The sequence below is a fragment of the Pygoscelis adeliae genome, unplaced genomic scaffold (genome assembly GCF_000699105.1).
Source record: "Pygoscelis adeliae isolate BGI_AS28 unplaced genomic scaffold, ASM69910v1 Scaffold266, whole genome shotgun sequence".
Taxonomy (NCBI): Eukaryota; Metazoa; Chordata; class Aves; order Sphenisciformes; family Spheniscidae; genus Pygoscelis; species Pygoscelis adeliae.
The window spans coordinates 366,254-378,459 of record NW_008824987.1 but is presented as its reverse complement, the minus strand read 5'-3'; the positions used below and the strand labels follow the sequence as shown (position 1 = coordinate 378,459).

At 43.0% G+C, this 12,206-nt stretch overlaps 1 protein-coding gene across 1 annotated transcript in view; it reads right to left on the bottom strand.

Annotated features, from left to right (window-relative positions):
* Positions 1 to 3,402: 3,402 nt before the first annotated feature.
* LIG3 (ligase III, DNA, ATP-dependent) overlaps positions 3,403 to 12,206 on the bottom strand; it is a 15,670-nt gene continuing 6,866 nt past the window's right edge. Inside the window, exons 10-19 of the mRNA XM_009326059.1 lie at positions 11,311 to 11,390; positions 10,755 to 10,842; positions 9,703 to 9,780; positions 9,308 to 9,431; positions 8,770 to 8,912; positions 7,846 to 7,920; positions 7,101 to 7,247; positions 5,807 to 5,981; positions 4,796 to 4,887; positions 3,403 to 3,957 (exon numbers count right to left, since the gene is read on the bottom strand). Coding sequence (XP_009324334.1) covers positions 3,724 to 3,957; positions 4,796 to 4,887; positions 5,807 to 5,981; positions 7,101 to 7,247; positions 7,846 to 7,920; positions 8,770 to 8,912; positions 9,308 to 9,431; positions 9,703 to 9,780; positions 10,755 to 10,842; positions 11,311 to 11,390 — 1,236 coding nt within the window. The 3' untranslated portion in view covers positions 3,403 to 3,723. The remainder of the gene's footprint in view (positions 3,958 to 4,795; positions 4,888 to 5,806; positions 5,982 to 7,100; positions 7,248 to 7,845; positions 7,921 to 8,769; positions 8,913 to 9,307; positions 9,432 to 9,702; positions 9,781 to 10,754; positions 10,843 to 11,310; positions 11,391 to 12,206) is intronic.

Genomic DNA, 12,206 nt, shown 5'->3' with positions numbered 1-12,206 from the left:
GGTTGTTCTCTAATCTTTGGCTTACAGTTCAACACCTTCCAGCGTGAGAAGAGTACTGGTACAATTCAATGCATCACGTTAAAAAATAAAAAAAAAATGCAGGTAAGCACTAACTGTATTTACTCTTCAAGAGGTTCACAGGGACCTCTGACAGGTACAGGAATAACACATACAGTGTTGAACAGCCTCATTTAGTAAATTCACTGTGAAAATTCATGTTGTTGTATCTTTCAATAAACTCAGGGCTGGGGGAATTTAGCAGGAAGATTATTCCCCTGTGGACAGATGTACTTTTACTTGTAGAGGGTAGGCTTATTTTCTACAGCAGATAAATCAAGTTGCAGATCAATGCCTGAAATTTTAGGAATGAGAAGATATACCCACCATATGACTCTGAAATGTGCTTTCTGAAGGGAGGACTTTCTCTCTCTTTTTTTTCCCCCCCTGACTACAGTGTTTCTCTACTATGGATATGATTGAGTTGTTTTTAAAGGAAAATCAAAACCTGGAGGAAACTGATGAATGATCCAAAGGAATATAATGATCTGAACTAATAAAGTCAATGGAAATATTTATGTGCTTTATGTACACTGTACATAGTTTAAATATTTTAAAAGTTAATATTCTACTTGAAATGACCTGTTATTCTCTAGTAAATCCTCTTGGTACTACGATGGTTAAACTTACTAGTTCTGGTACAGAAGTTTGGTTTATAATTTTATAATAAAGTTGAAATGTGATTTAGGTAACCTTGTTTTCTGACTGTTGCCAGCAGGCTAAGAGAAAGCAGAGATCCTACAGCCAGAAAAGGCTTGGGATACCAGGTGCTTAGGTATCATTAGAGGGTGGGCACAAGTACAGAAGAGGTTGAAGGAAACAAGTTAACTGAAAACACTTAACTTTTTAGCAGTACAATCTTAACTTTGTGAAGATTACAAAGGGGAGAAGACTAAGGGAACCAGCAAACTGGACTACTCACTCGCACTCTGAGCCTTCAGGGCTCATGCAGTTATTCAGCAAATGCACATTGTCATTTGCAAAACAGTTAAAATGAACCCCTGTTTCTAAAACCTATCTTCCTTATTTCATTAATATTCAAGTACTTGCAATAGTTTTTGAGCTGCTTCAGAGAAGGAGGTCTCTCAACTATTCTAAAAGATCCAGATGGTAGAGTTCCTTTCTCAGCTTTTACTTGTTGAAACATGAATGGCGGAACACATGAGCGATATGTTCTAGAAAACAAACACTCCAAGAGGATGCTTGGATAATGCTACAGCAGTTGCTGTAATGGAAGCTTATTTGGTGTCCTGAAAAGTCAAACCAGGAGGATGCGCCTCCTTCATGTACATTGTAGCCATGCAGCAAAATTATCCCGGCAGTACAGCCAATAGTTTCACATAGTTGGTGGTGGTCTGTTTTCCTGTCCAGGCAGAGAACAACCTTCGGAAAATAAGTCCTGACAGCAAAGGAGAAACTGCTTCAGTTTTATTTCTTTATCTATAAAAATACCCAAACTTTAAAAACCCAAGGGGACTAAACCAGCACGTAGATAAGTGCATTGTTCTACATTATGGGCAGAAAAATGGATTCAGCAGTGACGTTTCTTCAGAGAGTTGTTTTAATTAATCCCGTATGGTTGCTATGGATTTTTATAACTACCGCTGATGGACTTGGACATTTTATTTCTATCCGTGTCTCCACAGAGGAATCTCACCCTTTCTTCCACCTACCTAGTTCTCAGCTGTTCCCTTCAGGCAATTCTTGTGTCAAGACTGGTCGGCTGCCCCGCATTGCTAGCATGGGGCTACCAGTCTCCGTTTCCGGATGCATTCCCAGATCCACTTGGGAGACACACGCTTAGCACCAGGATTCTCATCAATGTCCCCTATAACGTGTGTTGCTGAGGCTGTGTCAAACTCTGGCACAAGATCCCCATCATACGCTATAAAACTTTCCCTGTTCGGGTTGTTCTCTAATCTTTGGCTTACAGTTCAACACCTTCCAGCGTGAGAAGAGTACTGGTACAATTCAATGCATCACGTTAAAAAATAAAAAAAAAATGCAGGTAAGCACTAACTGTATTTACTCTTCAAGAGGTTCACAGGGACCTCTGACAGGTACAGGAATAACACATACAGTGTTGAACAGCCTCATTTAGTAAATTCACTGTGAAAATTCATGTTGTTGTATCTTTCAATAAACTCAGGGCTGGGGGAATTTAGCAGGAAGATTATTCCCCTGTGGACAGATGTACTTTTACTTGTAGAGGGTAGGCTTATTTTCTACAGCAGATAAATCAAGTTGCAGATCAATGCCTGAAGTTTTAGGAATGAGAAGATATACCCACCATATGACTCTGAAATGTGCTTTCTGAAGGGAGGACTTTCTCTCTCTTTTTTTTCCCCCCCTGACTACAGTGTTTCTCTACTATGGATATGATTGAGTTGTTTTTAAAGGAAAATCAAAACCTGGAGGAAACTGATGAATGATCCAAAGGAATATAATGATCTGAACTAATAAAGTCAATGGAAATATTTATGTGCTTTATGTACACTGTACATAGTTTAAATATTTTAAAAGTTAATATTCTACTTGAAATGACCTGTTATTCTCTAGTAAATCCTCTTGGTACTACGATGGTTAAACTTACTAGTTCTGGTACAGAAGTTTGGTTTATAATTTTATAATAAAGTTGAAATGTGATTTAGGTAACCTTGTTTTCTGACTGTTGCCAGCAGGCTAAGAGAAAGCAGAGATCCTACAGCCAGAAAAGGCTTGGGATACCAGGTGCTTAAGTATCATTAGAGGGTGGGCACAAGTACAGAAGAGGTTGAAGGAAACAAGTTAACTGAAAACACTTAACTTTTTAGCAGTACAATCTTAACTTTGTGAAGATTACAAAGGGGAGAGTGCACTCTGAGCCTTCAGGGCTCATGCAGTTATTCAGCAAATGCACATTGTCATTTGCAAAACAGTTAAAATGAACCCCTGTTTCTAAAACCTATCTTCCTTATTTCATTAATATTCAAGTACTTGCAATAGTTTTTGAGCTGCTTCAGAGAAGGAGGTCTCTCAACTATTCTAAAAGATCCAGATGGTAGAGTTCCTTTCTCAGCTTTTACTTGTTGAAACATGAATGGCGGAACACATGAGCGATATGTTCTAGAAAACAAACACTCCAAGAGGATGCTTGGATAATGCTACAGCAGTTGCTGTAATGGAAGCTTATTTGGTGTCCTGAAAAGTCAAACCAGGAGGATGCGCCTCCTTCATGTACATTGTAGCCATGCAGCAAAATTATCCCGGCAGTACAGCCAATAGTTTCACATAGTTGGTGGTGGTCTGTTTTCCTGTCCAGGCAGAGAACAACCTTCGGAAAATAAGTCCTGACAGCAAAGGAGAAACTGCTTCAGTTTTATTTCTTTATCTATAAAAATACCCAAACTTTAAAAACCCAAGGGGACTAAACCAGCACGTAGATAAGTGCATTGTTCTACATTATGGGCAGAAAAATGGATTCAGCAGTGACGTTTCTTCAGAGAGTTGTTTTAATTAATCCCGTATGGTTGCTATGGATTTTTATAACTACCGCTGATGGACTTGGACATTTTATTTCTATCCGTGTCTCCACAGAGGAATCTCACCCTATCTTCCACCTACCTAGTTCTGAGCTGTTCCCTTCAGGGAATTCTTGTGTCAAGACTGGTCGGCTGCCCCGCATTGCTAGCATGGGGCTACCAGTCTCCGTTTCCGGATGCATTCCCAGATCCACTTGGGAGACACACGCTTAGCACCAGGATTCTCATCAATGTCCCCTATAACGTGTGTTGCTGAGGCTGTGTCAAACTCTGGCACAAGATCCCCATCATACGCTATAAAATACCGCCGGATTTTGTCGAAGTCCTTCACAGAGGGCGATAGGTACAGCTTCACACCAGTGAATATGTCCAGCAGCGTCTGCGTATCGTGAAAGAGGATGAGAAGCACAGGTTGGTAAAAACATTAGATGGGTCTGGAAATTACATTAAATTCTTTGAGGCATGAACGAGTCCATGCACAGTTCCCGAGGTTATCATTCTAATCCCATGCCTGGCAACTGTAAATTGCTCTTTGGACTGCCATTAAATCATACACAAGAGCAACACCCATACAGTTCCTCTGAAAGCCAGATGTTACAGCTGAAGAGTGCTTCCTTAGCCCTAGTGAGGGGAATTATTACCCCATTGTTCCCCTTGGTGACGATGCTGATGTGGTCCAGTAAACACTGTCTTAGTCTTTGCAAGCTGATGCTTCTTAGTTAAAGTAGGAGAACATAACCGCACTGGGAGAGGAGTTGCTGACATCAAAATAGCTACTCCAGGCTTACCAGGAAATTATACCTCAGTGATTCTTAACCCAATCCTACAATTTGCTGCACAGTGGGCTAGAAAGGACAGTTCTCTCCTTTTACAGCTCCCAACTCTTCCATATGCAGCAGTCGGGAAGAGGAGCTGCTCAGCAATCACTCCACTTTGTGGAGCAGGACATTGTTGGTGGGTGAACAGGGTATCGGCCTTTAGCAGGACAAACCCAGTTACGTCAGCTCTGCAGACGGGAAAGAAGAGCTGCAGCCATCCGCTTCCTTTACAAGGGGGCTTGTTGCTGCTATTTCTGCCTTTACATTTCATTTTAATTTAGGGTGCTGCTATAGGAAGATTTCAAAGACTTTTCCAGATGGAAGGCAAAAGTGAACAGGCAATTGAAACTGCCTCTGCTTCCTCCCACCCCAAAGTGGTTGCTGCCCAGCTGTCCGTACCTTTTTTCCATTGTCGTCCATCTCAGATGCTTTTCGCTTCTCCCCTCGTTTCTCCTCTGATTTTTGAGGGGATCCAATGACTGCTTTGCTTTCTAAAAACAAAAGCTTGTCTCATTTGTGCTCTCTGTCCGGATACTGATTGTGTATTAAAGTGGGGGGAGAAGACTGAGGAGGGTAAAAGGCTTTTCCCCCCCTCTTTCTGAAAAATCCATGAATTAGAATATAACTAGTAAGACACATTTTTCTGCTGCAAATGGCGCAGGGCATCTTCCTGCCCTCATCTTCAGGATGTTGCTGTTCAGCTTTCCTCCTTGCTGTCACCACACTGCCTTTTTGAGACTGCTCAGAAATTTGCTTCAAGTTATTCTCCAGTGACAAAGCGCTGGTGAAGCAAACTCATTTCACAGCTTTGCAATTCACTACCTGGAAATCCCCTCCATCCAGGTGCCCTATTATATGCATGAATTTCATCCAAATAAAATTAAATACTGGTTCATGGCCAAAAATGTCTAACCAAAGGGCATGTGATCTGCAGGAACAGGAGCAGCAGGTTTGCTCTTCAGACCACACTTACACAGTCTGCTAAGGACCTTTATCTACTAAGATTAAAAGGGACTGCAGCCCCAGAGAAATCCCTCCAAAGTAGTTTTGGTACAAACTATAACTGAGACTCTGCTAGGTTCAAGATACCTGTTCTAAGCAGCATATAATCTCAGAGAGCTTTTATTGTCTAAATGAGTTGCCTAAGCACCAACCTAACGGCACCATCAGTGCCGTTTCCATCTTCTCTCAATCCCAGCACGCCTCAGAGCTGTGGCTATTCAGTCCATGCTGTGAACAACACAGACCAAACCAAGGGTCTAAACAGCTTTGCCCATTAACCCTGACACGCACATGAAAGCTGCCACAGGATCTCCGAGCATCGGACGGAAGGCAAAGATCCAAAGCCAGCCTGCCCCAAATGCAGAGAACACACCCTGAGGGTCCTCTCCCTGGAAAGCACCATCTTACCTTCTAGCTTCTGGGCTTTTGCAGGTGACTTCCTTGGGGGAGTTTTAGTAGTGCTGTGTGGTGTGGAAGACCGGGAATTTCCCTCATTCTCCCCGCTGCTGCCAGCTGTGGACTCGTCTTCCTCCCCAGCACCAACACTGAAATCAGCCTTCTCTTTGGAGAGTTGGTACAGCTCCTGTCCCACCAGAAACAAAGCGTTGCCTTTAGCCACAGTGAAACCTCTGATACGAGACAAGAGCCGTAATGCACGTGGCTCCTCTTGTTTGTCCTGCCATGACTCCTGGCTCCTCTTTTTTCTCCCTTCCCCCCCCCCCCCCGAAGTGTTTGCTCATACACTTTTTCTTTCTGCACCTCTTTGTAGCCATTTTCCTGTCAACTTTGTTCAAGCTCTCTGTGTTCCACCCAGCTGCTTGACATTAAGGGAAGCCATACCAGGAGGTACCAAAAGCCATATTCACACGATCTGCTACAGAGCAAGACAAACTCTTCAGAGCCTGGCTCCCTAGCCTGAAAGATGAACAATACCCATTGCTCACTCGGGGAATAGCTGTCTGAAGAGGGTATTTTACCTTTCTCTCCCCTACCTGCATAGGGAGCCAGAAAGACTGCTGGGCAGCAGGCGGGCTGAAACACTCCTTGCTTCGATGGCATAACAAGCAGTTAAACCTGCTGCCAGTATCCCTGTAGGCAGTGTGAAGACAGCCCGAACAACAATAACTAGACTGAGAACAGAGCTCATCAACAGCCGACTTACTGCTGGGGATGGCAGCAAGCCAACCGCTTTCTATCAGTAAAGGAGGCGTAGAAGCGGCGTGGGGTGGGTGCAGCCCCAGGGGTCCTGGCAGACTGCCATTTGGCCCCCGCGCCCTGGAATTGGGTCAGGCTAACCTCAGTCACTTCCCAGATGCCTCCCCCAGTCTCAGCAATTAATGGGAGACCGAATGACCATAAACACTTAAGAGAATAAAGGTCACTTCTTTCAGGAAGGAAATTCCTCACCATGAAGGCTCTTACAAGAGCTGATACGACTAGCTGCCAGCACAGACTCTCCTGAAAGTGCACAACACAACAGCTCAAGAGACTCGAGGGGCCCCATGAAACAATAAGATTCACATCAAAATAATCCAGCAAGCAGCCTGAGCCTAGAATAAATGGAAAACGTAACATGCCATCGTAGGTACCAGTCAGCAGATATCTTCACTACATACCCCGCTATCTGAATTTGTCTTTTTAAATATAGACTGTTGTCAGAACTTATTCTCGAACATGCTGCAGACATACTGTGTTAACTCACCTTAAGCTGCTGGAGGTTGGTGGCTGTCTTCCAGTCTTTGTCATCTCGAATGCGGGTGCAGCGAGGGAAGCGAATGGAGATCCCATCTGCAGTGTGGGCTTCAGCTTTAGAGAATTCAGCCCCTGTGATCTCCCACACTGGGGCTTTCTAAACACAGTAGTGAGGAAGTCACGTCGCGTTCCTGTGTTCTCTCATGAACTAACTCTAACGCGTCTGTGTTCCTCTACAGCAACCCCCCTCCCCGCCCCAGCACACAGAGTTCCATATACACAAACTGACCTTCTTGGTCACCTCAATTAGAAAAACTTCTGTTTTTTTCAAGCGAGTCAGAGATCCTCCACTAATATATAATGCCAATTTCTAAATATCACCTTTTCTATCAGACATACATGGCACAAAGCATACTGATAAATTTCATAAAACAATAGCAACTTTTGGGTTACAGTTGTGCTTCAACCGTTTTAAGTAGGATTTTTCATGCCTCAAATTTAAAGTTAAGTTCACTTCTGGAAGGGATTTAATGCACAAGAGTATTTCCCAGAAGTGCTGCAGGTATGATTTCTTCATGAAGCTCTTAGCCTCAAATGCACCTGCAAGATTCAGAGATAAAAATTTGCGCTTAATTTCCTGTTCCAAGTATGAAGACTAATCTTGTAACAGAGACAATTTGTACACTTAAATGAAGTCTAGTAGATTGCTATATCAGGGCTGGAAAACATAGTCAAATGACTATGACAGCACTCACCTTTGGATCTGGGACAATGAAGTCTGGGTAGTAGATTTTGTTAATTTTTAGCCACCTTGGAATTTTACTAGGATCCTATTAATTAAAAGCAGAAAACCAAAATGATAGCACTTATGATCATATACGAACCTATTTCTACAAAAGAAGTTGCTGAAAGATAACCTAGAAGTAGATTAGCACATAGGTATTACATTGCCTTTGTATGGATGAAATGTGCTTTAGCCTGCAGTGCAAGGTGCGCTGATGTGCAGCAGTTTCTCTTATCTAGAGAATCACAAAAATTATCTGTAACACAGCTCTCAATTACTGTCATTCTATATGTAAAACAATAACATTGTTGCTCCAATTGTGATTCATATAAAACTACACATTTTTTAAGATTCTATAACCTTGATGCAAATGGCCTTCAGGATATCAAGTAAATATTAAAATTCAGCTCTCTGTATGTCAAGTCTTGAAAAATAAGATTCCTCACCTGAATAAGTCACTCAAAAAAGTCTTAACTTCGACATGTCAGGTTATCTAGCCACAAGAGAACAGTCTGACTTGAGCATTTCTCACCTACAGCCCCATCTAGTGACTGTCTTCACCAATCGCAATATGCCCCCCAAAATGGTACTTGCTCTGCTCTTCCCAATAAAACTTTGTCTTAGCAGGAAGCAGATGGCGCCTGGCTTCCCACTCAGTGTCTGAGTACAAATCTCAGGCAGTGACTTATCTTCGGGAGCTGGCTGCATCTACATCTCATTTATGTCAGAGCAGTTTATCTGCTTTCACTCTAATCAAGCCTCTATTCATTCCCAGCAGAGCACTTCAATTCTGCATTTAGCCAGCACCTCAACGGTAGCTCGGCAGGAAGAAGGCTTTTATCAAGCCCCTTGCTGAGCATTCCTTTGATCGCCTCCATGCCAGAGCCCCTCTCACCTTGCTGATCTTCACCATATCCAGCTCTGTTTGCAGGCGCGCCAAGGTGGCATCATCATGGCCACCAGAACACTTGGTCACAGTGCACCACTTCTCACTCTTGGGATCATAGCAGCCCATGAGGAAGATGGACATCATCCCACCTGCAGGAGGGGAGAGCAGGGTGTTCACATCATCTACAGGACAAGCCACAGCTTTTCAAAAAGCAAAGTAATGAACCAAAACCCTTCTCCGTCTTTGGGAGTCAAAGGGCCTTGGGCTTGTGATGGCTTCGCAGCATCAGCTCCCATATACAAAGCTGAACAGAGAGCCTCTACGCTGTGCAGGAGGCCCAGCCCAAGACCTAAGGCTTTGCTGTGCCAACTAACCAACAGTAAACTCATAGCCTGGCATGTGATGAGCTGCAGCACACAGTCACTGCTACAGCCAGTCTCATTCTGGTTGGAGACCAAATACTACAGGAGGCCTGGAACAGGAAAATGCTTGAGAGTTTTCTGAACTGACAGGTCTCTGACTTAAGCCAACTCCAGAGACTTACCCTTACTGCCTTGTCCATAGAAAGCTCCCAGCACCACCAGGTCGGCTGTGTCAGCCATCGCACCCTCATTTAGGTAGTCCTTTTTCACTTTCAGCCAGTGTCGTTTTCCTGGTTCATAATTACCCTGTGCAAAACAAGGCAAGAACCCCCAGTCAGAAAGATCATCCGGTGGACAGCTATCTCCTCAAACAGCCCTTGCTTTTATCCAGCTTAGCGGTACAAGAGCACAGCAGTGCTCAGATATATAAGAACAACTTGGATTGGATTCTCAGCATCGATAAGAACCCAGAGATGTTTCAAGGATGGTCAGCCTTGTGTGCTTCACCCACAGACCTCTGTCTGTTGTTATTCCCCAATTCCCAGCATGCATCAGTGAAGAGTAAATGTGAACCTGCCTTTGTATCTTTCAACACCAGTCCTTCCAGTCCCTCACGGATGACTCGGGTGATCATATCTGCCAGATCTGAAGCTTTCTTAAAAGGAAAGGAATCGTGGTTAGCTCAAGACTGTCAAAGGCCTGTGGTCTTCAGGCTTTCTATTTGGAGCAGTGGTGCACTAAAACCAAAGCAACTGCAGAGAGATGAATGGGTAACTTCATAAAATAGTTTTCCAAGGAGAGTCCCATACATTTTCTCCTTGCTGCACATCCAGTGACTAAGCTGAGAATATGTCCCAAGCAGAGAAGGATTCGTTAGTTAAAAAATACTCCTCAGAGACAAGGTAGCCACACTGATTGTGTCCTGAGCATGTCCCATAGGTACAAGATCAAATTTTCCTGAGTCAGCAGTGCCTGCTTACTTCTCTATCCAGCTGCCTTGGGACCTATGCTCTTTTCTTCTTCCAAGACACTGCTTTCTCTGCCCCAAATGTCCAAGCATTCTCCACCAAAACCAAGGTGAAACAGAAATCAGTAGCAGTGGGGAGAAATAATGGGGCACAGGGCTTGTGCATAGCAATCAAAGGAAAAACTGAGCATGCTGCTGTCTAAATGCAGTTTTTAGCACTCAGGATGTATTTGGGCTGTGTGGCACTTGAAGGTGCCAGTTTGGGAACTGGAAGCAGTCTAGCTCCCTGCAATCATACTTTAGTCTTCTTTACACAGCTCAGCATTGCACAGTACAAAGTTGCAACAGGCTTTAGCTCCTCCTAACAATGTCGAAGTTACAATGGCTACAAAATCATTAAGAAGCCAAAACCAGAGATGTGCAAGTTAAGACTATACTGAAGTGGTTGTAGCCTAGACAAGATGGGAGCACAGGCACGGCCCTCTTGAAGAAGGCTAGCTCAAGAAGTCTTGCACACAGATCAGCAGAACCATTTTGACAGGCAGGGAATTGCTGGGTTTGCAGCCTTAATCATAAAAAAGGCCATGTGGTGAAGGAGCAATGAAGTGTCCACAGTGCAATCTATGAGATCACCACGCGTGCTATTTTAACATTGAACTCACTGTGACATGCTTCATCTCCGAGAAGAGGATCCGGTTGGGGATTTCAACCATGTTATCGTGGAGAAACTTACGACGTTCACACAGAGGCCTAAACCAGGATACGGATAATTAAGGACAAGCGAGCAATTTTAACATGAAGTACCAGTCACATGAAGACTGAGAAAAGCTATTTAAATAATTAAATGATTTATCCCACAGAGTTCCAGAAAGGACAATCAATTCTTACTTTCCTCCAGGAAGTAAGTTACAAAACAGAAATTTTGTGTTAAGAGTGCATTTAGTTTCAGAGGATCTAAGATGAGCTGGGTACTGAACCACACTCAGGTCAGTTGAAACGCAGTTAATCCTGGTATTTTGGAACTGCAGAGCAAGACAGAGCTCCATAGTGAAACTCCTTAGCAGAGCAAGGATTCTCCCATGCTGTCTTGATTTTACACGGGTAAGTGGCCAGTCTTAACAGCCAATGTGAACTGCTCCCTCTGCAGTGGTAGCGTATTCCAGCAAGTTCATACTGGGAAACTGGTCAGGCTACTCTCACACACTGCCAGCCACATACCTGTCCATCAGGCTGATGTCATTGAAATAGATGCAGTCAAACACAAACAAGCAAACGTTGGCATCTTGGAAAGCAGCTTTCTGAAAGACAATTAAGAGTGATTAAAAGAAATCTGCAGTCGTAGCAAGCAGCAATGTGGAGTTTTAGAAAAATAACAGAAACAAAAGGATGTATTTTTATCTCCATAATCTTTTAGTTATAATCAGCTTAGGCCTCTTCTAAAAGACAGAATTATTCTGAGAATTAAGATTTAGACTGAATGTGTCAAAGCACAAACTAAGAAGGTAAAACATGCTAATTTCCTAGTGACAGGGAAAGAACGCCACAAATATTAATGACTTTGGGCAATGTAGCATCCGTCACTACTGCTGCAACAAAAAACCAACAAGCCTTCCAGGGACTTCAGATTAATGGCTACTTTAAGTTAAAGCACTTACAGTTTAATTTTCATTTTACTGTCCTCTTCCTCGCCACCATTTAGTCTAGACATAAGCACTACATAATATTCACACGGACTAAATACTCTCTGCATCATTGTGGTCTTCCAGTCTGCCATACATTGTTCAAGCAATGATAAGCAATGATGGAATTGCAAGATTTTCCAAGAGTTTTTTAATATTTATCTTGAGCTGAAGTTTTCTTACTGTCCTGCTAATGATTAGGTTAATATCAAATCTATTGTATTAAAGCAGTATCTTTTCATTAGCATCAACCTTCTCAGGGAACTTATTTTTTCCCCAGATGCTCCAGCAAGCACCAGATCTCTTAAATTATCCTGTGGTAACAGATCGCATGCTAGTGCATTTACGTCAGCAGAGTAACAGCCTCCAACCACAACAAAGGAATTTTTTTTTTTTTTTTTTTTTTTTCTTTTTGCCAACCAAGAGCCCCAAAAG